This window comes from Paroedura picta, chromosome 4 (genome assembly GCF_049243985.1).
Source record: "Paroedura picta isolate Pp20150507F chromosome 4, Ppicta_v3.0, whole genome shotgun sequence".
NCBI lineage: Eukaryota > Metazoa > Chordata > Lepidosauria > Squamata > Gekkonidae > Paroedura > Paroedura picta.
The window spans coordinates 39,012,780-39,039,410 of record NC_135372.1 but is presented as its reverse complement, the minus strand read 5'-3'; the positions used below and the strand labels follow the sequence as shown (position 1 = coordinate 39,039,410).

At 44.5% G+C, this 26,631-nt stretch overlaps 1 protein-coding gene across 2 annotated transcripts in view; it reads right to left on the bottom strand.

Moving 5' to 3' along the window:
* Positions 1-4,562: 4,562 nt before the first annotated feature.
* Positions 4,563-26,631, bottom strand: part of COP1 (COP1 E3 ubiquitin ligase) — a 181,186-nt gene continuing 159,117 nt past the window's right edge. For both annotated transcript variants that reach the window (XM_077332509.1, XM_077332510.1), the window contains exons 19-20: positions 8,134-8,178; positions 4,563-5,666 (exon numbers count right to left, since the gene is read on the bottom strand). In XM_077332509.1, coding sequence (XP_077188624.1) covers positions 5,649-5,666; positions 8,134-8,178 — 63 coding nt within the window. In that variant the 3' untranslated portion in view covers positions 4,563-5,648. The remainder of the gene's footprint in view (positions 5,667-8,133; positions 8,179-26,631) is intronic.

Genomic DNA, 26,631 nt, shown 5'->3' with positions numbered 1-26,631 from the left:
GATCCGCCATGCAAAAATCCCCCTTCACATAGAAAACCAGTACGTCAGGGAAGGGTCCCAGCTCAGCATTCTGCCTGAATGGCTAATTTTCTACATGCAAGGTTTTGTTGTTGTTGTTGTTTTTTACTATAAAGTCCCATGATCCTCTCTTGCAGTCTAAAAAGACTAAAAACCAAAGACAGGTTTTTCTCTTTGGTAAGAAATGGGCCTCAGCTAAGCTTGCTCTCTCTTGTTCACAGAAATTCTTGCACCTTAAGTCTGAGACCTGAAGGGAAAGTGCCTGAGTGCACACAGAGTATGCCCTTTGGGGTAGAAAATCTTCCTCATCAGTTCAGACTTTGGGGTGTGCAGTGGAACTTGATGCATCTGTGCCCCACCATGGCTATGCAGCTTGCCATGCAGAATCTGGGCTACCAATAGACATGCCTGCAGCATTACCAGATTTACGTCCTAAGCACGTATACGCAGAAGTCTCTGAATTCAACAGGACTCTTACCCCAGTAAACTTGCTTTGGCTTGCAGTCGTTGTCTCAAAAACAAAACCTTTGCTATCCTGTTATTATAAGCAAGATGAGTTCCAGTGGCCACAGTGGCGAATATCTGCATTTTACATCAACAACCCAGAGCTCTCCCAGTGCACCACCTCAAGTGCAGCCATTCCCCTGATGCCAACTGAATGCACAGGCCTACCTTGTGATAGTACATCACACACATCTCTGCAGGCAAGGACAGGCTCGTGAAAACCAAAGCAAAACTCAAGGTACTGAACTAGATTTGATATCCACCTGTTGGAGTCCGAGGAACAGTAACATGGCATACTTAACTTTGTGCTGGGCACGGCACCTGAAAAGGTGAAAAAAGCTGGTGGAGTCTTTTAACAGGATTAGGTGGTGATGTTAGCCTTTTAAACAGCAGAACAAGAGATAGGCAGGTGCAAAATGCCGACAGATTCCCCAGCTTCCCCAGGATAAAAGGCCCTTTGATTCTTGGTTTCTCAATCCAGATGTCCAAGGACTTCCCCTCCCTCCTCTCACTCTAAGATCGGATTCTTGGAACTCGTCATTCTGCCGGCTTATTTACCACAATCTGGAAGGAACGTGTGCGTCACAAGAGCGCCAGAGCAGGTCCTTAGGGTGAACACGTCGCAAATAACCGCTATAGTATAATGACTGTTCAGTATTCAGTGATGCGTGAGTGACAACCCAGGCCAGCTTTTCTGGAAGCAAGAGGCAGGTTAGTTTTGTGCAGAATTTTGATCCTCAATTACATGCAATCTCAACGACAGATTTCTCAGAACTACAAGTGACCTGCTGAGAGTTGCCTACCGCTATCTGATCGCTTTGTGCTGGGTGTTCCAAAGCACTTCCCCTCTTCAGGTTGCTTTTAGCCCTCACTGGGTTGGATCCCATGAGCATGTTCCACTAGGGAACACACTTTCCTCTGGAGGGAGGGAATTTCCTCTACAGCAGTGGTTCTCAACCTGGGGGTTGGGACCCCTTTGGGGGTCGAATGACCCTTTCCCAGGGGTCGTGGCAAGGTGAGCAGCTTGGTCAGGGCAGGGGGTGGGGGACAACCCACCACTGTTGCCGCTTCTCCTGCAGGTCCTCGTGCTCGGCCTCCAGCCCGTGGGAAAAACAAAACAATTTATATACAATTATGAACAATGGATCTTCATACCATTGGTCACTTTTGGTTTAATTTCTGTGAGAGAACACTTGCATAATTTCATGGTTGGGGGTCACCACAACATAAGGAACTGTATTAAAGGGTCACGGCATTAGGAAGGTTGAGAACCACTGGTCTACAGGAACAGATCCATCCCAAGGTTAACACAGTTCCATTCGATTCCACACCATGCCTCACTTTACTTCTTTGCCCCTCTGCTTTTTCTGCCCTCACTGGCCATTAAAGCAGGAATGGCAGTGGCATCTTACTTGATTTTGTTACTCCAACAGAGGCTTGAGTAGACATAGTTCACCCCCAGTTTCATCTAGTAAGCAGCTATGGGGCCAGGTAAATAAGAGGGTTGAGGGGCACAGAGGAATGAAGAAAAGTTAGTTTTTATGCCCTGCTTGTCTCTACCTGAAGGAGTCTCACGGCGGCTTACAACCCCCCTTCTCCTCCTCTCCCCACAACAGACACCCTGTGAGGGAGGTGAGGCTGAGAGAGCCCTGACGGAACTGTTCAGTGAGAATAGCTCCAACAGGACTGTGATTGCCTCTAGATCACCCCACTGGCTGCATGTGGAGCGGGGAATCACCAGATTAGAGGTCACCACTTAACCACTACACCAAGCTGGCTCTCAGGGGATCAAAAGGCCTCCAGACCACCACAAAAACTCAGCAGAGAAGGTTTTCAGTATTTTGCTCAGCAGAGCTGAATGGACTACTGAGAAATCAGTTTCAAACCATGAGAATGCTCGGTGCTGTTGTTTCAGACCACCAGGATGCCTGCCCAGTAAGCAACCGTGGCCAGTTTACCTATGGGACTGGGAAATATGAGACTGCTGGGTCCAAATCAGACAGTACAATGATGGAGGCTACTTAGGCGAGAGAAATGGCAGCTGGAAGAACCCGAACCTGCCGTCAGACAGTGTGAAAAGCTGATGTCTCCAACGGACTTTATGTACATAGAAGACTTCACCTAAAAGGATAGGACATGAAAGAGGATATTAAAGGAAGGATTTTTTAAAAATGTTATCACATTGCTCAGGGATTGTTATGTTTCTAATTAAAGCCAGACGCTGAAATCTGCATTCAACTTGACAGAGAGTGGAAGTTTAGAAAGAAGTTAAACCGCTTCCTACTTAATTTGAGGAGCTGCTTCGGGAATGTGCTTTATGGCTTTCTTCTCCTCCCCAGATTGGTTTTGTTAAAATAATTGAGAGTTAAACAAAGACACTGGGAAGAATGGAAGCGAAGAGATGCCGCCGGAACTGGGGGGAAAAATTAGAACTGATCAGGTGTCCCTTTAAAACTCGCTATTATTCAAACCACCAAGCAAGCACTGCTTCGGTTTCAGTGCAAACACGGAGGGGGAGATCAAGCTCACTTAAAAAAAAAAAAAAACAGTCTGCAAAAATAAGACTAGAAAACTCGAAGATGTTACTGATTATTCCGACCACAACAGCCCTGTCACTATAGGCAGACTCACCTGAATCTGCTCAGTGTTCACTGATGTATGGTGCGGCGGATTCTCTCAGACAAGCCCAAGTGATCTGATTTGTTCTACTGTTTGCCTAAGCTGAAAATAAATCCTGAGAGTTAGTGGACTTTATTGTGTCCCACTCAAAAGTCAGGTTCCAGACCACTGACAGAAAGCATTTCTGGCACTACAGTGGAATTCGCCGCCTCCTTCCTTCCGCTGCAGTCCGGGAAAGCCCCTGAAACACTTCTCCTGTGGGTGAAAGGAGATCCCAGGAATGGACTGGGGACTGGCTGGAATTAAGAGGCTGACAACAGTGCTCCCTTCTTGCTGTTAGCGGAAATCGTTCATGTCATGGACACCCAGATGCTTCTAGCTCACTTGGTAATGATATAAGCCATTCACCCAAATGCCCATCTTCCTGCAGGGTACCATATTTCAGCAAGTTACCATCTCTCTACATCAGATCTGTCGAAACCAGGGGTGGCCAAACTGTGGCTCTCCAGATGTCCATGAAGTACAATTACTATAGGCCCCTGCCAGCATTGTCATGCTAGCAGGGGCTCATGGGAACTGTAGTCCACGGACATCTGGAGAACCACAGTTCGGCCACCCCTCGTCTACACTATTAACAATCTACACAACAGGACTATCATTGACGATATGGTGGAGAGTAACATAGAATAGCATACAGAATGACATCAGGTACTTCAGAAAGTCACATGATACAAAACTGGAGAAAAACAAATGGTCACTAATGCAGAAGTGGGACCCATTGGGAAAACTGGGATCATCAGAATTACGAGAATTCTCAGAAACAATGCTTTCACATTTTGAATTTTTACCCCCTCATTGCTGCATAGGCACATGTAAAAAAAAAAAAAAACACCCTAAAATTCTGCTAACAACAATATTTAAAGAGGTACCCATGAATAACCTGGACAATTATCAATTATCTGAGTGAGCTGCGTATGTGGAAGCCCTTCCTTCATGTGCATGGCAAATGCAGAAGAGTGGGAGAAGCGTCAAACATCTTCTGTAGCACAAGGCAGCTTGACACCTTAGATATGCAGATGGACTCGGAAACGTGTTTTCTATCTATTCTGTATTGCCAATTTTCTTCTTTCCACCCGAGTGGGTGGAATGGGGAACGATAGGTACAAAAGTCTCCTTCGACAAATAAGATGAGAAACGAGCTTGCTTTAAAATGAAAACTGGGATCATCAGAAGTGCCTTAAAGTCATAGCAGGCCGCAGGAATGTGCTCGTGGTCCATCACGTTGCCATCCCCCTGGGTAAGCATTTAAAAATTCCACCGATCCACGGCACTGGGCATACCACCTCTGGGCCCAGAAGCAGAGAATCCCCCAGCCACACCCACACCCCCTTTAACCTTTTGGCCGGCAACCTGACAAAACATAACGTTTGGAATCACAGTTTTATTTCCCCCATTCTCTCCACTTGTACAATTAAGTGTATGCGTGGTTATTAAAAAATAAGGCTAGCGCAGCCTGTCCCCCAAAATATATTACAACATTGAAAAATGCTTGGCTTTTACAAGTGTCACAGAACGGAGGTGGCCGGGCGGGTTGGTGGGGGAGCAAACTGGACCCTGTGGGACTAAGCACAGCTACCTTTTGCCTTCAGTTGAACCATCTCAACATAACTCAGATCAACAGAGACACAACGGCATCCTTTCATGACAGCTTGATAGCCCACTGGGTGTTTGGGGGGGGAGGGGAAGGGCGATAATTAAGTGGTGGCCAACCCAGTCCCGATCCGCATGTATCCACATCAGTGCTGGTACCCTTTGCTCAGTTGGCAGGCAAGAGAGGTGGTCGATGAAGAATGTGGACCCGGCGTTAGAGGAGCCTTCTGCATGCCTTCACGTAACTGTCTCTACACATCAGTCTCACAGGTTGTTCTGGTCGGTCCTATAAAGAGCTTCAAATCTTTGGAGAGGTCAACTTACTTGGACTCGTAATTTGTTCTTTTTTGAAATCAAAGCAAAGCTAAACATTTTTTGTTTTACTTGAGGCCCTCAAATCTAAAAAGTAGTAATCCAGAAGACGGCTCCGTAACAGAGGCCTTTGAACCGTTCCTGACGCACAAAAGCGAACTCACCGCCAATATCCATCAACAGAGCGACGTTTCGTTTCCACGCGAGGCTCGATCAACTTCGGTCATTCCTTTTTCAGGATTTCTTTTGAAGGGATTTAAGGATTCGCTTTCCTCCCTCCAAACCCCTCCCCCCATCATAAAAAAATCATACAAGCCATAGAACCATCATCAGCGTCCACGAGCCCATGGCGATGGTACTGAGTTCACTGTACTTCCCAGAGCCCCAAGACGTCCTAAGAGTGTCAATACATAAAAAGAACCCCCCGAAATATGATCACTCTGAGAAGGAAGAGCAAGTTAGCTTCAGCTTGGTGCCCCACTGAAAATCCCGGACAAAAAGCACAATCATGGATCTCATGCCTTGAGAGAGAGTGAGAACGCCTTTCATACCAGCTCCAGTACCTGATAAAGAAAAGGAGAATAATCCAATTAATATAAATATTATTATTTAAATGTATTGCCCGCCACTCTCGGCAAAGCTGGCCCGTGGCGGGTTACAAGATAAAATAAGTAAAATACAATCCCCTAAAAAAAAAAAAAACCCTAAAACGCAGCAATTAATAGAATACAATCCAGCAAGAACACGATGGCAGAGCAACCCCCCATGTACCCCCGCTAGGGACCAGAGGGAAACAGCTGGCCACCACTGATAGAACATGGTGGAATAACTTCCCTCCTTACTCCTCCTTTGGAAGACTCCTCCTATGGAAGACTGACTCTGTTTCACCTCCGCCATTAGCTCCAGGCCAATCTACAAGTCCCCTCGGCTACCGCCTTTGAGATTCAAACTCAGAAGGGTTAGTGGATATGCCCGCATCTAGTATATGCACACTTGCACAGGACTGGGAATGGGGCAGAAATGTGATTCAACGAACATGGCATCTGGCTGGTTCCTTTAAAAGTGGGCTGGTTCCCTTCCTTCCCTTACTCCATTCTTCTGGTACCACCATGAGGGATAGCTTTGAGAAGCTCTGGCACAATCTAGGGGATATTATTCAAAACACAGTTGTGGCAGACTGCAACGTCTCCGTGCCAAAATGGTTCTCTTCCTAGTGGAGATGGCACACATGTGTCAGAATCCCAGTTATTCTGCCACATGGTTTGTAAGTGATTTCTGTGATTGATGTCTGAAGCTGCCTGGCCTGTGATGTTTCCCAGTTCCTGTTTCTGTTCGCACCTCAAGGCTGAATTCTCTAGCTTGTGTTTTATGACTGGAGCTTCCCATAACAAAGCTGTGCCATACCATCCCCCTTAGACTCCCTCGCTTCGCTGTGCCTAGCACCCAGATTGTAGGAATGCTGGGTCTTCCTTTGAAACCCGAGTCATCACCTTCCCATGGGAGGGAGGGAAGGGGATGTGCCTGTGTTTTATATATGCGAATCCTTTAGTTCTGCCTGTGCTTCCTGCTGATGTCTTTGCTTGAGAATAAAGAAACTTTCTAAAACAGGAGTTTGCTTGCCTTCAAGTCTAGAACTCTGACAGGATGGATCAAGCTGTCTGCTGATTCTTGCACTCACTGTAACGAGTCTTTGGGCTCAGTACATTTGTTTTCTGGGTTAGGCAGGCTCCCCGCTCCAGTACAGGTTAGGAGGGCAAACGTACAGCAAGGTGTATGGCCAGTAAGGAGAGCAAACTAGAATAGAGCACCATTGCAAAGGGGAGACATTTGAATTGTGTTTACAAAAAAGAAGAGTGTTTAATGATTACTCTTCACCACAAAACCCTTTCATGCTTATTCCCCAAAGGAGTTCAGGTACAATGGATCTAGAATTGGCCAAACTATGATCACAGGCAAATCATTCTAGCTTGCAGCTTAGTTGTTCTTTTGCTTTACACTGTACTTGATCTAACACCTGGAACCCATCCATGGGTCTTCTCCAGGTCTCACCTATACCATCAAAGCAAAAGAAGACTCCAATAAACTGATAGGTGGTGTGGAAAGCTGCAATGGAAGCAATATCCTTGAAAAATCAGTGCTGTGGGAGAAGGAAAATGGCTCACTGGTGGAGCATCTGTAGAAGGTTCCCAGTTCAGTCCTACAGCATCTCCAGTTAAAGCTACCAGGCAACAGGTGATGTAAGAAAGACCTCTGCCTGAGACCCTGGAGAGCCACTGCCAGTCTGAAGAGACACTACTGAGTGACCTTCCAGGACCACTGGTCTCAAGTCAACTTCATGTATCCATCAAAGTTTAAGCACAAGAAGCACAATAGGAGTTAAAACACTAAGTTGCACCATAATAGAAGGACAATGCAGAAGAAATGGCTTCCTTCATTATTTTCGGTTTCAAATTCAAACGACGCAGAAAACGTGCACGGAAAAGACAAAAGACCAAACAACTCCAGAAGGGTGGCAAAAAGCATGCAAAGCTCACCACAAATCAGTTCAGATTGTTACTGCTATCCCGGCTGTCAGAACAGCACAGAATAAGGAACATGCCCTGTGTTTCTCCAATGCGTACACAGAGTCCTATCTCAAGGGAGGGTCTAGGAACGCCTACTTCCTTCTTAGCATTCTAGGAGTTTCTGCACATTGGTCTGCATGATAGGCAACTAGCCCACAGACGATGACAGCAGGGCCTCGTGTGGGACACAATGGCTGCGGGTGTTTCATTGCTCCGATTGTGCACTGCAGCCCATCTGCAGAGGTCTCCTGGCAGTGCCAAGTGGACACTGGCTGCGTTCCACACCTGCCTCTTAATTGGACACCTCTGGTCTCAGCTCTCTAATCTCACCTCTCCAGCGTGCAGCAGGCAAATAAGTCATTTTAAGTTATAAACACCTGCAGGAGGGAAGTGCTCTCCCAATGCTCATGACCTTGCTGCTCCCAACAGTCATTCTTTTAACACTGAACCAAGCAGACAAACTTACCTTAATTGTACCCTGACTGTTAGCAGCAATCAGCACATTGGATTCCTGCAAAAGAAGAAAAAAACGTCAGGGCTGTAGCAGGGGCCTTCTGGAAAGGTTCGTTAGGTGCTGCCGATTCCCCCATTTCAATGATTTTCAGTCTGGAAGTCCAGCTTGAAAAGAGAAGTTAATTACGGGACGGCTCCTTTTCAAATGCTGCCTCTGAAACAGTCCGCAAGAAAGCAGCCTAAAAAAATGTTACTCAAGATCGCTGACAAAAACAAAATAACCGCAAGTAGTGTGGGCTGTGGAAGGAGGCAAGGAATATGAATGGTTTTCATTGTTTTCCAATACAGACGCAAAAAGGTCCTGGGTGTGTAAACTAAGCTTCATAATTGCCCTTTAGTTAAAAAAAAAAAAAGTCAATCCTTACATCCAACTAGAAATTTAGAGCAAACATTAAGAATCTCCCTTCAGAAACTGTTAGAACAGTGGAACGCTAAATAGTTTAGAGAAAATGTATTACCATAATTTTGATTAGGCTTCGAGAGAATCTTTAATCCTTCTGCCAGAAGAGACTTAGTTTATGACCACTAAAATAAACCACCCACTTGAAATATTTTAAGGAGCCATTTCGCTAAGCACGGTCACTGAACGTTACTAAACAAAGTGCCAACAGAGTGACATACAAACGCCATCTCTACTATGCTAAGCAATGGAGAAAAGCTCAGGAGGGGACCATTAAGGAGGCCTCTACGATATATATATATTTTAAATGTACTGCCAAGCTGCTTTATGGCTCCCTGCTAAAAAACAGGAAACACTTATATCACACTGATGCTTCTTAAAAGGAAACTGCTTACAGATGCCGCTGATGGCCCACAAAGCTGCCTGTGAAGGCTTAACTGAGGGTATGTAGGACCTGAGTTTTGTTGTGTCTCCCAGATCTGTATAGTCTACATGTAAGAGAAAACGAACAGGGAAGCGAGAAGGCAAATCTTACAGAACATGGCAAACTGCTTCACATGGGATGTACCTCCACAGCATGGCAGAACCACTGCTGTTTTTGAAGCTAAAGGCAATGGTCAATGATTTGGGGAAAGTAGGGGAACACCCCCCCCCCAATCTCTGTCTTCAGAAGGTGGAGATGTCAATGCGAAAGAAATTTAAAAGCCTCCATGCTGGTCTGCAACGGAGCACTCTGATTCCATTAGTAGCACTTCTTCCTCCTCACTATGTCTCCTGCTTTCGTGAGACAGACCTGTGGCTGCTACCCGTTGTCTAAAGGCTGTGGAATTTCTTTCAAGTTTCCAAAAGAGGGCATCTTTATGGGTGGGTTATTCATTATCTCTCTTATGGCATGTGTGTAGTACAGCCGGGAGATCCGAGGATTGTCTGGCAGCCAGGCGCGAGACATTCAGAGGTGGTTTGCCATTGCCTGCCTCCGCATCATGACCCCTAGTGGTCCTCGGAGGTCTCCCATCCAGATACTAGCCAGGGTCAGCTCTGCTTGGCTTTTGAGAACTGTCGAGATCGGGCTTGCCTGCGGTATCTCATGACATCAACTACAAGGGGACTGAGATCCAGGTAAGTATGGATTTGCATGCCCATGGCCTGCAGCTATGAAGGAAAATGACAATTCGTGGTCCGTACAGCCTGCAAAAGGGAGCTCTTCCGCCAGGCTTTTGGTTGAGGTCAACCTGCATTCAATAAGTTCCCACTGGCCCCTGAGCACCACTCTCATGAGAACCACCACCGACATGTCCATCCGACGGGGCCATCAGTATGTTACAGTTAAAATTGGATGTTCTCACTATGTTTGCTCCATTATGTTACTGTTCTCCTGTTATGACTCTTTCACTACTGTTCAATTTATCATGTTATCTGTACTCTTTTTATTCCAGTTCCATGTAAACCGCCCTGAGCCTCAGGGCAGGGCAGGGCAGGGCAGGGCAGGGCGAAAGGAAGAAAGAGATAAATAAATAAATAAATAAATAAATAAATAAATAAATAAATAAATAAATAAATAAATAAATAAATAAATAAATAAATAAATAAATAAATAAATAAATAAAATCTGGAACCACAGAATAAAAAAAACTGGAAACAGTCAGGGCCTTAAAAGATTAAGTGTCTGTATAACATCAGTTAATTACAAAATTATATGGCCTTAATTGTGCACAACTTAAACACTTTTAAAAATTAAAAACATACATACACAGACCATAGGCTATTGCAAGAGCAATTTAATATGCACTATATAAATCAACTATAGACCTGACAGATTTCAGCCTATGTAGGGCCTTCTTCAGAGGTCTGATTATGACACACGCTCATTCATTAAGTGCAAGATAAGATATGTACAGCGGCCACTAAAGTAACCAAAATAAGAGCTGGAAGATGACTTTTCAATGGAAGATGACTTTTCTCACTGCAATACACGCACTAACAACTGTACAGACCACTGACACTTTTGGCAGCCCTTGGAAGAGAACGAACGACTGAAAAATAGGATCTGACCATAGGAACAAAAAGGTGCTTCAGTTCTCAAGCCGTACAGGGCTATCTCATAAGCTACAGTCTAGTTTGGTCTCATTATACATGCTTCTGTGTCACTGACTCGCTGTTCAGAAACACACCATCATCCAGCCTGGGAGGTGGTAACAAAATGCACGCATGATTCATGCAGTTGCACTATGCATGGAAATCGTACGGTGTGGGCAGACATGACAGGAACAAGACTGCCTGCTGGAAAGTGTCAGTGCCTGCTGGTGTCTCCCTGAATGCCTCTGATAATTTGGCATTTCAGTCCAAGGCCTAAGGGACAGATGCTCATAAATCTCAGCGCAGAGCTGTTGCTTTCCAATACTTTCTCACTTTGCCCCAGTTAATCGCCAGTCTCTGGCTTTCTGTACAGCAAACTCACAAACTCGGGCAAGGTTGTGAGGAAAGTGACGCCTTGTCTGCCCTTGACAAGAGGCACTTGCTGGTTCAGGCGCTCAGTTTTAAAAAGCACACTCTAAAAACATTCTTTTCCTAAGGCGCCGTTCCCAAGTCATTAACTTCTAGATTTGGACTCTTCCTTCCTCACTTACCAGGCCTCTTCCTGGTGATTAATATATTCCTGTGGGTTCTTCTTCTTCTTCATGTTCGCACTCCCACCCTCCCTCAGGTTTCACACTGCAGTGCAAGTTGCTACTCATCTGCTCTTCAGGAGAAGCATCTTTATTTCTACCCTATTCGTTAACACGCATTGCAAAAATAAAAAACAAAAAAGTGTCATGTTTTCACTAGAAGTGAAAGGCAAAGGCCGGCACTTTCTATGCAGGTCTGTTTCTTCCAGCAGCCGACACTCAAGGATTGTTCCCCTCTCGTCTCTGGCAAAGGGAACTTTGACTCTTGAAGGCTTATAGTCTAAATCAGGGGTAGTCAACCTGTGGTCCTCCAGATGTCCATGGACTACAATTCCCATGAGCCCCTGCCAGCAAATGCTGGCAGGGGCTCATGGGAATTGTAGTCCATGGGCATCTGGAGGACCACAGGTTGACTACCCCTGGTCTAAATCTATGGTTGGCCTGCAAAGAGATACTGGACATGAACCTAACTGCATTCCTTCCTCCTCACCTTATATGAGGCTCCAAGTACTGACAAGTAGGGTATAAAACCCAACTCTTCTTCGTCTTCAAAAATCACAGCCTAGAAATGGGGCCAGATGGCAGCTGAGTTTCCCAAGCTAGGAAGATGGATGTCGTAACGTTTGCTATTTGGAATGAGATGCTGATATATGGCGCATCGAGTGCAAATCCATTCGCTTATGGTTAAACCATAATGCAGGAAAACCTCACCCTATGAAGGTATACAACCCCCCCCCCCCCCAAATTTATTCGGTGCTTAAACACACAGGTTTCTACCAAAATAAAACCCAGCATTTTAAGGGAACTTTACGGCACAAAGGTACAAGCAGACAAATAAATCTTAGAATTTCGATGTCATATAATTCAATGTCATTTTGTTATATCATGCGGGATATGTGGCCCAAGTTATGTAAACAAGTTACTGTGGCTGAAAAGGTGAGTGATTCATCTAGTTTCATTGGGGAAACTACCATGACATGGCGCCCTTCTTAGCATCAGATTTCTTATCTGCATTAAAAACATAATTCAGCAGGGCCTAATCCAGAGACTGAAGCTTATGGATGGAAGTTAGTGTCAATGAATAGGGCTGAGCAATAAGGACGCATTATTTCTGGAGGGAATTGGGGGGTCTGAAAGAAGGAAATGATACTTTTCAAGACTTTGGTAAAACATAAATCATTCATACCCCCTTCAAGGATCGCTGCCTCCCCCTTCAAGGATCGCTGCCTTGTTGTGGCAAGGGGGCTTGCGTAGTTCAGTGAAGCTATGAGCTATGCCGTGCAGGGCCACCCAAGACGGACAGGTCATAGCTGAGAGCTCTGACAAAAGGTGATCCACTGGAGAAGGCAATGGCAAACCACTCCAGTATCTTTGCCATGAAAACTCTATGGACAGTTCCAATAGGCATAACGATATGACGCCGGAAGATGAGCCCCTCAGGTCGGAAGGTGCCCAATATGCTACTGGGGATGAGCAGACGGCTAGTACGAGTAGCGCCAGAATGAATGAAGCGGCTGGGCCAAAGCCGAAAGGACGCTCAGTTGTGGAAGTAACTGGTGGCGAAAAGACAGTCCGATGCTGTAAAGATTTTTATTCCATAGGAACCTGGAACGTCAGATCCATGAATCAAGGCAAGCTGGACGTCGTCAAACAAGAAATGACAAGACTGAACATCGACATTTTAGGAATCAGTGAACTAAAATGGACAGGAATGGGTGAATTTAATTCAGATGACCATCAGGTATACTACTGTGGACAAAAATCTCGCAGAAGAAATGGAGTAGCCTTCATAATCAATAAGAGAGTAGGAAAAGCAGTCTTGGGATACAATCCCCAAAATGACAGAATGATCTCAGTTCGAATCCAAGGCAAACCATTCAACATCACAGTGATCCAGGTCTATGCCCCAACCACTGCTGCTGAAGAGGATGAAGTTGATCAGTTCTATGAAGCCCTACAACACCTTCTAGAAGCAACGCCAAAAAATGATGTGCTTATCATCATGGGGGATTGGAATGCTAAAGTAGGAAGCCAAAAGATAACCGGGATAACAGGCAGGTTTGGCCTTGGAGTACAAAATGAAGCAGGGCACAGGCTGGTAGAATTTTGTCAAGAGAATACAATGGTCATAGCAAACACTCTTTTCCAACAACCCAAGAGACGACTCTACACATGGACATCACCAGACGGTCAACACAGAAATCAGATTGACTATGTGCTCTGCAGCCAAAGATGGAAAAGTTCTATCCAGTCAATAAAAATAAGACCAGGAGCTGATTGTGGTTCAGATCATGAGCTTCTTGTTGCAAAATTTAGGCTTAAATTGAAGAAAGTAGAGAAAAGCACTAGGCCACTCAGGTATGAACTAAATCATATCCCTGACGAATACACAGTAGAGGTGACAAATAGATTTAAGGAATTAGATCTGATAGACAGAGTGCCTGAAGAACTATGGATGGAGGTTCGCAACATTGTACAAGAGGTAGCAACTAAAACCATCCCAAAGAAAAAGAAATGCAAGAAATCAAAATGGCTGTCTGAGGAAGCTTTACAAATAGCTAAGGAGAGAAGGGAAGTGAAAGGCAAGGGAGAAAGAGAAAGATACACCCAACTGAATGCAGAATTCCAGAGAAAAGCTAGAAGAGATAAGAATGCCTTCTTAAATGAACAGTGCAAACAAATAGAAGAAAACAATAGAATGGGGAGGACCAGAGATCTTTTCAAGAAAATTGGAGATATGAAGAGAACGTTTCATGCAAAGTTGGGTATGATAAGGGACCAAAATGGTAGGGACCTCACAGAAGCAGAAGAGATTAAACAAAGGTGGCAAAATTATACAGAACAACTATACAAGAGCGAGCTTAACATCCCTGATGACCACAGTGGGGCAGTTACTGACCTGGAGCCAGACATCCTGGAATGTGAAGTCAAATGGGCCTTAGGAAGTCTGAGCAACAATAAAGCTAGTGGTGGTGACAGCATTCCAGTTGAACTATTCAAAATCTTAAAGGACGATGCAGTAAAAGTGCTACACTCAATATGCCAGCAAATTTGGAAAACTCAACAATGGCCACAGGATTGGAAAAGGTCAGTTTACATTCCAATCCCAAAGAAGGGCAATGCCAAAGAATGTTCAAACTACCGCACCATTGCACTAATTTCTCATGCTAGCAAAGTTATGCTCAAAATCCTACAAGCTAGGCTCCAGCAATATGTGGAACGAGAACTTCCAGAAGTACAGGCAGGATTTCGAAGAGGCAGAGGAACTAGAGATCAAATTGCCAACATACGCTGGATCATGGAGAAAGCTAGGGAGTACCAGAAGAACGTCTACTTCTGCTTCATTGACTATGCTAAAGCCTTTGATTGTGTGGAGCACAACAAATTGTGGCAAGTTCTTAAAGAGATGGGAATACCAGAGCACCTTATTTGTCTCTTGAGAAATTTATATGTAGGTCAAGAAGCAACAGTGAGAACTGAACATGGAATCACTGACTGGTTCAAAATTGAGAAAGGAGTTAGGCAAGGCTGTATACTGTCGCCTTGCCTATTTAACTTGTATGCAGAGCACATCATGAGAAATGCGGGATTAGAGGAGTCACAAATTGGGATCAAGATTGCAGGGATAAATATCAACAACCTCAGATATGCAGATGATACCACTCTAATGGCAGAAAGTGAAGAGGAACTAAAGAGCCTGTTGATGCGGGTGAAGGAGGAGAGTGCAAAAGTTGGCTTGAAACTCAACATCAAGAAAACAAAGATCATGGCATCCAGCCCTCTCAATTCCTGGCAAATAGATGGGGAAGAAATGGAGATAGTGACAGATTTTATTTTCCTGGGCTCCAAGATCACTGCAGATGGGGACTGCAGCAAAGAAATTAAAAGACGCTTGCTCCTGGGGAGGAAAGCTATGGCAAATCTAGACAGCATCCTAAAAAGCAGAGACATCACCCTGCCAACAAAAGTGCGTTTAGTCAAGGCTATGGTCTTCCCAGTTGCAATGTATGGCTGTGAGAGTTGGACCATAAGGAAGGCCGAGCGTCAAAGAATTGAGGCTTTTGAACTCTGGTGCTGGAGAAGACTCTTGCGAGTCCCTTGGACTGCAAGGCGAACAAACTGGTCAGTCCTAGAGGAGATCAACCCTGACTGCTCTTTAGAAGGCCAGATCCTGAAGATGAAACTCAAATACTTTGGCCACCTCATGAGAAGGAAGGACTCCCTGGAGAAGAGCCTAATGCTGGGAGCGATCGAGGGCAAAAGAAGAAGGGGACGACAGAGAATGAGGTGGCTGGATGGAGTCACTGAAGCAGTAGGTGCAAACTTAAATGGACTCCGGGGAATGGTAGAGGACAGGAAGGCCTGGAGGATCATTGTCCATGGGGTCGCGATGGGTCGGACACGACTTCGCACATAACAACAACAACAAATCATTCATAGATTTATGCCCCTGCTGCTTTCAGTGCTACCTTCTGCCCTTTTTAGATTGGTTCACAACCTTGGTTGGCACCCTCTATTTGTTACCTCTGATCTTGTACTTGTTATCTCAGCCCCTTATGCCAACCCTCTTTTTAAAACCATCTTAACTATACGTTGACATTCTCATTTTCTTTCCCTCTCTCATTATTGTCTTTTCTAATCCAGCTGCAACCTACTTTCAGAAACGCTTTTCTACCTGCAATTCTATATGCCGTGTCCTAATTCTCCTTCCATCTTTGCATTTAATGTATTTCCCCCTCCTCCTCAAGAATCTCCATCTTTTAGCTCATTTCCTTTCTGAAGTATCTTTTCTGAAATCTGTAATTCCTCTGTCTCCTTCAAGACTCTTCAGTTTCTGTTCCTTTCCCCCAATTTCTCTCCGTCTTACTAAGTACTGTCCTTTTCCAACGTTCTTTTCTAAAGTTCTCTAATGGATTGTCCTTTCCGAAAATTCTCCTGACCCCTATCAGTCTCCCAAATGTAGCAATTAATGTTACATGCCAGCCAATGACCTTGAGGTTTTCTCCTAATGTCAAAATTGTGGACAGCCCCTCCCCTGAGGCAACATGGCTTAAAAACACCAAGTTCTTCACGCCTGAGAATACATGGCAGTTGTCATTAGCCTCTGGGCCTTAAAATCTGTCGGCCATGCCACCATCTTGAAGTTCTCCCTGTCGCCACAAGGATTAGCTTTTGAAAAATGCTCAGGATTCTGAGAAGAGGCTCCAAGAGGCACAGGAACTCTTCAAGCCAACGTTGTCATGATGAACCATCAATAATGTCATCTAGCATTGCTTGCCCAGAATAAATTGATGGCTGGTACCAGATTAACTTCTCCTTTTTTTAATTCTTTGGGCTTAGCATCCAGAAACACATTGCAAAATGCACTCTTTTATCCTGGCTTTCTAGCGCTTACTGGTTTCCCTCAAAAAAGTGCCATTTTGTGCAAGCTACAAAGCAATGTGGAATGCACAGACACTGCCTCTATAAACACTCAGCAGTTCAGCTTTCATAGTCACATCTCTGAGTAGACAACAGTCATTTCCCCCCTTGTGGGAAGGCAATCGCGGGCAGCTTTCAGAAAAGAACAAAGCGTTAGTCAAAACAGGAGCCCCCATCATACCTTGAAAATGTGAAGCTAGGCAAGGAAGAGTCAGCTTCTCAAAACACAACCAGGTGTTGGGAGCATCAATATTTTAACGCATGGTATGTTTAAAAGGCATTCACCCAATCACTGTACAAATGGACCATTCTTATGAAGAAGAGTAAAAGGATTTTCATTATGCGTGACAAGGACTAAGGTCTCTAATGGATTCCAAAGTAACATCAAATAGCACTCAAATGTAATCCTATCACCCGAAAAGGAAATCATCACTTTCCATGGGAGCAAAGGTAACATGCTCCTGTTGAATGATTTTTCTGTATCAACATTTCTTCATGGCAAAATGCACTGTGGACACTAGCCACTCACTGAAAATGCACTTCTATAGGACAATCAGGCGTGCATCGTAGGAGGGTGTGTGGATTTCTCATGAATAATGAAATCATGGCTTGCCAAGGAGATGAGCCATCTTATTCCGTGCGCAAGACCTATCCTCTGCCATATTCAGCCAACAACAGGTGTTGTCCCCTTCCTACCATTACTCTACCATGCCTACTAATTAGCGCACTAGGAGAGGAGGGGAGAACTTGCTCATTTTCTAGAAGGCTCCTTGCAGATGGTGGGATGATCGGTTGGGAGAGGTCAGGCCTGCCTCTTCTATAAAATATTGCCTGCTCTACCAGAAAAATCCCATCCTATTCCTAATTCACTCATCCCAGATGCCTGCTTTTGCTATATCTATAATGGAGTTGCTGCTTGGCTTGGACTGAGTTAGAGTTTCAAGACGATTTTTACTGCAGAAAACTTACACGGCATTTAGGTTTTGCTATTTTCCGTACTCTTGAACTATCCACTGGAACTATATTGTTTTTAAAACCTTTTTCTGTATATTGCTTTATGGTATGTCACTGCCTGTTTACTGGCCGAAACCCAAGATAAGCTTGGTTACACTAGCACAAGGAAGCTTGCTCCAAGATCTCAGGCTTGTGGTGGAGGAACAGATCACCTAGACTAAGGCAGGTCAGCCTTGACACAGCTCTTATTTTCAGATTAGGAGACAACACGGTTGAGGTAGCCAACAAGTTAAGAATTCCATCTCAACACACATGAAGCTGCCTTATACTGAATCAGGCCATCAGGGGCAGTCCTGCCTACTCAGATGGGGAGCGACTCTCCGGGGTCTCAGGCTGAGCTCCCCCTACTGCCTGGTCCTTTTGAGCGGAGATGCTGGGGAGTGAACATGGGACCTTCTGCATGGCCAGCAGATGTCAAGCCACAGCCCCACCCCCAGTTCTGAATTTTGAGAGAGTAAAGGAAATACAGGTCTTAACATTTGCACTAAAATAAAGGCAAATGTTCATTGTTCAAGAGGAGGAATTTTTTTTTCTTGATCAGTAATACATATATATTTGAAATAAAATAGTTTCAGCAAACATGCAACTAAGAACAATAGGAAAAAGGAAGGCTAGCTTTCCATCTGCAAAATGGGCCATATTTTATAAAGGTTACGTGGATAAACTAGGCTGCCATTCATAAACTGTTTATACTATGTTCCATTATCCCTACATGGATGGAAAAGAGGGATCTAGACCAGTGGTTCTCAATCTGGGGGCCAGGACCCCTTTGGGGGTTGAACAACCCTTTCACAGGGGATGCGGCAGGGCAAGCAGCTTGGCCGGGGTCACCATTGACACAACAGCCTTGTGGGGTAGATCATGATAGAACGTTTGTCTGTCTGGAGCAGCGGAAAAAAGTGAGATCGGCATGGTGGGACAAGAGGCAGAACTGAACTGAGAAACCCCAGGAAAAAAAAACAATTTATACACAATCATGACCCTAACCCAACCTTGACAGAGTCAGAAGATGAAGGTCCTCTAGCTGGACAGTAAGGGCCCAAGCGAGGAAGTTCGTCTACCCATCCTGGATGGAGTGCAGCTATCAGTGGCCCACTCTGCCAGGAACCTGGGTGAGATTCTTGATGACTCCCTCTCAATGGAGGCTCAGATCATGACAGCAGCGTGGCTGGCATTTTACCACATTCACCAAGCCAAACTACTAGCACCCTACTTGGCCCTTGAACACCTAGCCACAGTGATCCACGCAACGTCACCTCTAGACTGAATTCTATGCAGGCCTGCCCTTAATCTTCATATGGAAACTACAACTGGTCTAGAACGCAGCTACCAGGGTCCTCACAGCAACACCTTGGTGGTCCCACATTTGGCCCATCCTCCAGCAGCTGCACTGGTTTCCAGTAGTATTCTAGATCAGGCTTAAGGTTTTGGTTATCACCTTTAAGGCCATATGTGGTCTGGGCCCAGCATACCTGAAGGATCGCCTCTCTGCCTACACCCCTCAAAGACCTTTACGCTCCACTACCTCCAACTTCCTGGTGATCCCTGGCCTCAAGGAAGCTTGCTTGACCTCAACCAGGGTCAGAGCTTTCTCCATCATGGCCCCCAGCTGGTGGAACGAGTTCCCAGAGATCAGGACCCTAACGGAACTCAAACAGTTCTTCAGGGACTGCAAAAGGGAGCTCCTCCACTAGGCATTTGGTTGGGGTCAAACCACTGCTTCCCATTGCCCCCTGAGCCTCCCTCCTATGGCAATCACTGCAGATCCGTCCAATCCACTGGGATATCAGTATGTGTTGATTTAATGTTTTCCCCATTGTTCTATAATTCTATGGAATGATATATAATTCCCTTTATTTTAATGTTCTATCGTTCTACTATGCTGTTTGATGTTATCACTGTATGTTTGTTATAACTATTGAGTTATCTGTATCATTCCTGTTTTATGTCAACCTTATGCTCTCTAGCAAGCCTGGTGTGCCAGCTGGGATGCCTGATGATTCGGAGATGGCAGTAAATGTTCAAAGTTGCTCCCTGCAGCAGAATGTGTGGCAGAGATACCTGACTCCACAATGGCTGCCTTCCTATCCAAAATCTTGTGAGGTGGCTTCATAGGAATTCAGATGTCAAGGCAACCTAGTTTTTCAGGGGATTTTATTTAAAGGTGGGGGCACAATATTAGAGTTTTGCACATGTGTGGTGAACCTCACAGATATGCAGAATATTCTGTCCTCCTCCTACCTGGCTTTTAGTATACACCTGATCTTCAATGCAGTTTACATTTGACAGATGGATTAGAGCAGGCTTTCTCAACCAGGGTTTCGTGAACCAGGGTTTCTTGATGGGTTTCTGGAAGGGTTTCCTGATTGGCGGGAGTTAGTTAGTTTTTAATATATTTTTAAAATTTGTTAAACATTTATCAGGTGATATGACCATATATGATCATGTTGACCCAACCCTCTCTTCCCGAAATGGCCAATATTGAGCCTGAAGAGGGTCGGAATGGGAGAGGCTCCGGTAAGCAATGTACACCGCTATGCATCCCAACCATATTCTACACAATCGAGCAACTTCTGGAGTTTCTCCAAGCTTGAAGAAGGTTTCAGGGGCTTCTCAAGGGTAAAAAAGTTGAGAAAGGCTTAATTCGAAGCAGCATTACGACTCCTTTAAAAATGCTAAAAACAGGCTGCCAAATCTAATCTAATAAATATATAAAATCTAATCTAATAAATAAGGCTAGGTTCAAGTTCTGTAGCACTTTAAGAGATGGACAAGATTTTCAGGGCATACTCTTATGAGAATCAAAGCTCCCTTTATCAAATATGTATCTGAAGAAGAAGAAGAAGAAGAAAGAAAGAAAGAAAGAAAGAAAGAAAGAAAGAAAGAAAGAAAGAAAGAAAGAAAGAAAGAAAGAAAGAAAGAAAGAAAGAAAGAAAGAAAGAAAGAAAGAAAGAAAGAAAGAAAAGAGTTGGTTCTTATATGCCGCTTTTCTCTCCCCGAAGAAGTCTCAAAGCGGCTTACATTCACCTTCCCATTCCTCTCCCCACAACAGACACCCTGTGAGGTGGGTGAGGATGAGAGAGCCCTGACATCACTGCTTGGTCAGAACAGTTTTATCAGTGTCGTGGTGAGCCCAAGGTCACCCAGCTGGCTGCATGTGGGGGAGTGCAGACCCAAACCCGGCATGCCACATTAGAAGTCTGCGCTCCTAACCACTACACCAAACTGACGCTTGGACTCTCGAAAGCTCATACCCCAAATATCCTGTTGTCCTCCAAGGTGCTACTGGACTCAAATCAGCTTTATTGCTGCAGTTCAACATGGCCATCCTCTGAAACTATCTGCAAGGAAGGCAAGGGTGCTCTTGGAGAGAGGTGCACAAAACTTCTCAGCTGAATTGTATCCAAAAACAAACACTCACAGCAGCCTCTAAGAAGTCACACTAAGGTGCACTCATTTGCCTGAACAAAATATACGCCCAAAGATCTACTGCTAATATTCTGTGTTTTCTGAGTATTCTGCTATCAAACATTCCTGACTGTTTCTCCTTCCGATCGAAAACACAGTCACTGCCTTGAGCTGAGAGGAGTGTGAACTCTATAGCCTTTGCAGGGCTCCTTCACTGTCTCGCTTTTCTACTCCACTCCCCTTCCTCCCACTAGACGGCCTCTTCCCTGTTCTCAAGACAAGGCACTTCCCAAGTTGTATGGAACAGAAGCCATAAGCTATTTTGGATTTTGGAACATATTTTAGGTGATGAGAGAAATCAGACTCTTCGTGCGAAGACTCTTTGGTAGGTTTTAAAACTTGAAGCGGTGTCAAAAATCCTGCAGGTGCAACAACAGAGATACTCGTTTCAGCTGTTCTGGCAACCAAAAATAAATACTTAAGAGAGGGACATCTTCTGTTATGCCTAAACATAGCCTCTCCTCCTCCCCGCTTGTGTTGAAAGAAGAAGAATGAAATGGGGAGAATCTGCTTCTGAAAAGCAAACCACGCAGCTTTCCCAAGGCTGCCTGCTGCCAGAAACAGCATTTTTTTGGAGAGCAGTTAAGTGAGGAATCTAGTCAAACCTAAAATCACAATATTGATACAGTTAGATGATAGAGTGGTCCCCTTTGGTCCAAGTAATATTGCTCCTGTGTGCTTCTCACGCGTGAAAATACAAATGAAAATGTAGGAATTCCGTACTAGTCTTCCTTGCCTTCCTGCTTCAGCCACTATCATATCCACTATCATATCCAACATATCCAGGGTACAAGTTCCACCCCTGGTCAGACAAACTGAGGCATCAGGTGCTCCAGGAACAGGTTTAATATTGGCATCCTCATAGATTAGACCAGTGGTCCCCAACCTTTTTATCACCGGGGACCAGTCAATGCTTGACAATTTTACTGTGGCCCGGGGAGGAGGTGGTCTTTTGCCGAGGGACATCGCCGCCTGAGCCCCTGTCCACTTGCTTTCCCGCCAGCGCCCCTGACCCCATGGGGGGCGCTGCCAGCAGTAGCTGCGCAGTGCCACGTTGAGGGGAAGCCCCAGCCATGGTGGCCACTGGAGAGCACGAAAGGTGAGCTGGCAGCAGAGTGGCAGGGCAGCCCCTGAGGCAGCAGCCAGAGAAGTGGACGAGGAGCCGCGTCCCGGTACTGCCTGATCTACGGACCGGTTCCAGTCTCCGGACCGGGGGTTGGGGACCACTGGATTAGACGGAAAAGGCCTCTGCAGAAAGTTTGGATTTAGAGCATCGTTTGATCTATGTGACCACTGGTTCACAATCAGCATTCTGCCTTCCTGTCTCATGTGCGTTCTTAGGAGACTGCACACATGGAAAATATCTGGTAAATCTCCCTACAATGCATCCAAATAATGTACAGGCTCTGTTTTTGGAAGTTCCCAGTTATTTATGTCGAGCTAAGAAATCCACTGGCTTCCTTATCCAGACTTCTAGCATGGGAGACCTGAACTGAATAGACCAGGCAAGCCCGATCCTGTCACATCTCAGAAGCTAATCAGGGCAGACCCTGGAAAGTATTTGGGTGGGAAACCTCCAAGGATTTGGGTGATACTTCCTCCAAAGGACACTAGGGATCATGGCGTGGAGGCAGGAAAGGACCCTTTTCGGTACGTATTCAATGGTCATTTTGTTAGGAATACATGAAGCAATGTATCAAGTGCAGGATTGTCTATTCTGACTGGCAATAATCCTCCATGAATTAGATGCCAGTCCCGTCATCTCCACTTAAAAGGATTAAGTTGTAGGAAGACCTCAACCTAAGACCTACTATATGCAAAACGGACGCTCTATTGCTAACTCCTAGACCCTCCACCTTGTTCTCTCCATCAGAATTGAAGAGAGATGAGGTTTGTACCTTTCCCATATTAGAATATGTTTATCCCATGGCCTGTGTAGTGCGGTCAGGAGATCCGAGGATTGTCTAGCAGGCAAGCAAGAGAGGTTCAGGGGTGGTTTGCCATTCTCTCCTAGGGTATAAGAGGACAGCAAGATGTCCTCGCCCCAGGAGGAGAATAAGTGTGGACTTCATCTTTCAGCGTCTCATAAATCTGTTATAGCCGTTGCAGCTAACTGGATGCTCAGTTAGCCACACAGAAATATTTACATTAACTTGGTTTACTGAATTTTGTTTCTCGTGTAACCAGAGTTGTCTACTATATCAATTACATCTTCCACCTGCTGGAAGTAAATGCTTGCTTTTTTCCCTTGTGTCTGAAACACAGTATTCTAAGGTGCTTAACACAGTATTCTAAGGAATGCAACAGGTGCTAGGTGCAGTTGGCATGAAGAAATCTTTGCTGTCGCTGACCATTCAGCCTGCCTACGAGAGCAGCAACTCATGATTTGGATTAATGGCTCATGATCTAAAAAACGATGGAAAACTGATTGTTCATACTCAGCTGAATTTTGTTCCCTGGCAAATAGCCGATAGACATCATTGTAAACTGTATTCAGGGTTTCATTTTTATTTGAGAATGTTCAAAATTATTTACTTTTCCTTCAGATTTATAAGGGTGGGGGGTGGGGGAACAGACGGATATGAAAGGCCTACCACTTTTCGGATATAATGGCCACTTGGTCTGATCATAACTCTGATTCAATAAGGATGGCTACATGAACTGTTATATCAGGAGAACTAAAAAAATATAATCCGCAACCAGTAAGTCAGACCAGGATGCCAATAAACAGACCGAGGTATCACATACACAAGCAAAAGCTGAAAAAACAAGTTTGCTAGCTATGTTGCTATGAAGAAGCATCTCATTGAATATGAAAAGGAACTGGATGGGCCAGTTAGCCACACGGGAATATTTATTAATTTGGTTATTAATGTAAAATTGCGGAAGCAGTGCAGTGACTAAGAGACCAAACTTCAAATCTAGAAATCTCTGTTTCAAGCAATCCTCTTCCTGCCATGAATCAATAGGTGACCCCAAGCAATCCTCTTCCTCTCAATCTATTATCTGTAAATAGGGAATATTACTCATTCCTGACTACACACTTAAAATATCTGAACTACTTTGGATTCTTGAAAGACCTATGTAAAAAGTGAGATTATTAACTGCAAACTGATGTTCAGTACCCTTTGCCAGTGAGAAAGGATGTTAGTTTTGGGGGAAACAAATAAAGTAGAGAGGAAACTCATTTTTGGCATGGCTGTTTTTGAATCCTTTCCCACACTGTCCGGCCTGTGAAAAAGGTAAAAACAAACAAACAGGTGATTTAAAAGGCAGAAATTACAGCAGATAGTTTTAGCAGCTGACATAGCGGCAGATTACTGTAGAAATATTAGTAAACCTAAATTGTAGATAACTGAGTTTTTAAAAGTTCTATCCTACCACCTAATGAAAATTACTATCTGTGTAGTACAGGATCAACTACAACCACGGTTGTGCAGAATTAGTATTGCATTACAAGACAGTGTCAGGAGTCACACTGGTACAAGAAGATGGCACTATCAAAATAAAATAAGAAGACGATAACATTAACAAAAACACACACATAGGATTTATTCATTTTTTACACTTACAGTCTACCTTCCTCATTGAGACTCAGATAGATTAGTTCTGCAGGCCTGTAAGGTGGAGCTGTTCTGCCAGGCCTATGGTTGAAGTCTAGAAATAACGTTAGAGTATGCTGGCCTCCCAGCCTAAAAATCCACTCATTAGTTAGACTCTCCAAGAACATTATATGCTCCCCTTCCCTTCAGTTCAGTTCCAATAATATACCTCCTTGTGAGCTGGCTTACTGGTTTTTAATATTTTAAACTTAGATCTTAAATATTATAATATTGATTGCATTCATACTTTATATTGTATGATTGTACTGAATCTTGTGATCTACTCTAAGCTCCTAGGGAAGGGCAGAAAACAAGTGAAAAATTAAATTGTTAGGGGCCATTCCGCACATCAAAAAAATAGCATTATGCCAGCGTAATGGTGTAACGCTATAAAAAATCATGCCTTTGGCCATTCCTCACCTTCCGGCTGGCTCGCTCTCCTCTGCTGCCTTCTTGCACTTCTGGGCACAACGCATGCCTGCTTGAAATGGCGGAGGAGAGGAATGTGCTATACAAGTGACTCTCCTCCGCCAGGCTCTCCTCAATCAAGCCAGGCAGCCAATCACCTTTCACCCTGTTTTAAAGGGACCATGAAGCAAACTCATTTTTTTAAAGTAAAACTTCTCCATTGCGATGCCCATTCATCTGATCATAGATGCATGGTGCTTACTTTACTGCCACCCCTTTTGGAATTATGAACCTTGAAGCTTTAAAAAAGTAACCTTGTTCCTGATTTATTTTATTTGGGGGAGGGGGGGTAGAGAGGTATGCTTTGTGTGTTAACTGGTTGGGAATTTTTTTTTCCTGGATGATTTGACACGTATTCGTTGCTCAAGGCAGTTTGCTTTTTTTAAAAAGCCCCATCCCCAGGAGAAAGAAGAGAGTGGCGGGTGTGAGGGCGGGTACTGAAGGCTGAGTGGTTGCTGGTTGCTCTCGCTCGCACTACATGGCTGGGGGAATCCACTTTTGTGGATTCCCCAACTAGTGCTTTAAAATGGAGGATGCAGCTTCCGGTTTGCTGCTGGGGCACTGGATGCTGACGATGTCGTGTAAAACGCCAAAAATATGGCGTCAGCAAAAGGTAAGCCTTTCACTATATTTTCTGGGTGCAGAATGGCCCTAGATTATACAGGGTAAATTGATGCATTCAACAAGATGAGGCATCTAATAAGTAATGTGATAGGATCAGGATTACAGAAATCTGCCACAAGGCAGAGTATAATGTACTATGTAACAAGGTCAGCAATTTGGGAAGTCTCCCAACTTAGCATTCTAGGGACCCTTCTAATATCAAAGAGCAATGCATGACTCACGAATCTGTCCATTTTATCAATTGTTGTGAGTAGTTAGAATAGATACGGGGTAACTGAAGAATCCTCAAATATTTAGCTTGAATCATTAATTTTCAAACTGTGTGTCACAGAATAACTGCTGGTGCACTGCAGGAACTGAGCCAAAATACATAATGACAACAGAGGCTGCCTAATGTATCTCTACAGGCCCCTTTGGCCCTGCCTCCTTCTAAGCAGCCTTCCCTGTGGGCAGGTAATTTCTTTATGCATTTGGACTGGGTATGACTGTATCAATTATCTGTAATACCGACCTGCAGCAGAGTTAACTACTCTAACGAGGCTGCCTGTTTTGTCTCTGTTCCGAGCCACTCCTTTGAATCTGTTCGGGATAAAACAAACCCTGAAAACTAGTTTTTTCACAGCATATAGAAAAAGGAAAAAGCCACTCAAAACGCTACATAATGGAAATAATGGAGGGGGGGGGGACGTCCTCCTTTCACTTAATGAAACAAATGCAGCTAAAGGGATAACTCAATGTATTGAAAATGGTGACAGGCAGATAGCTGCTTTGATTGCTCTGCAATTTTA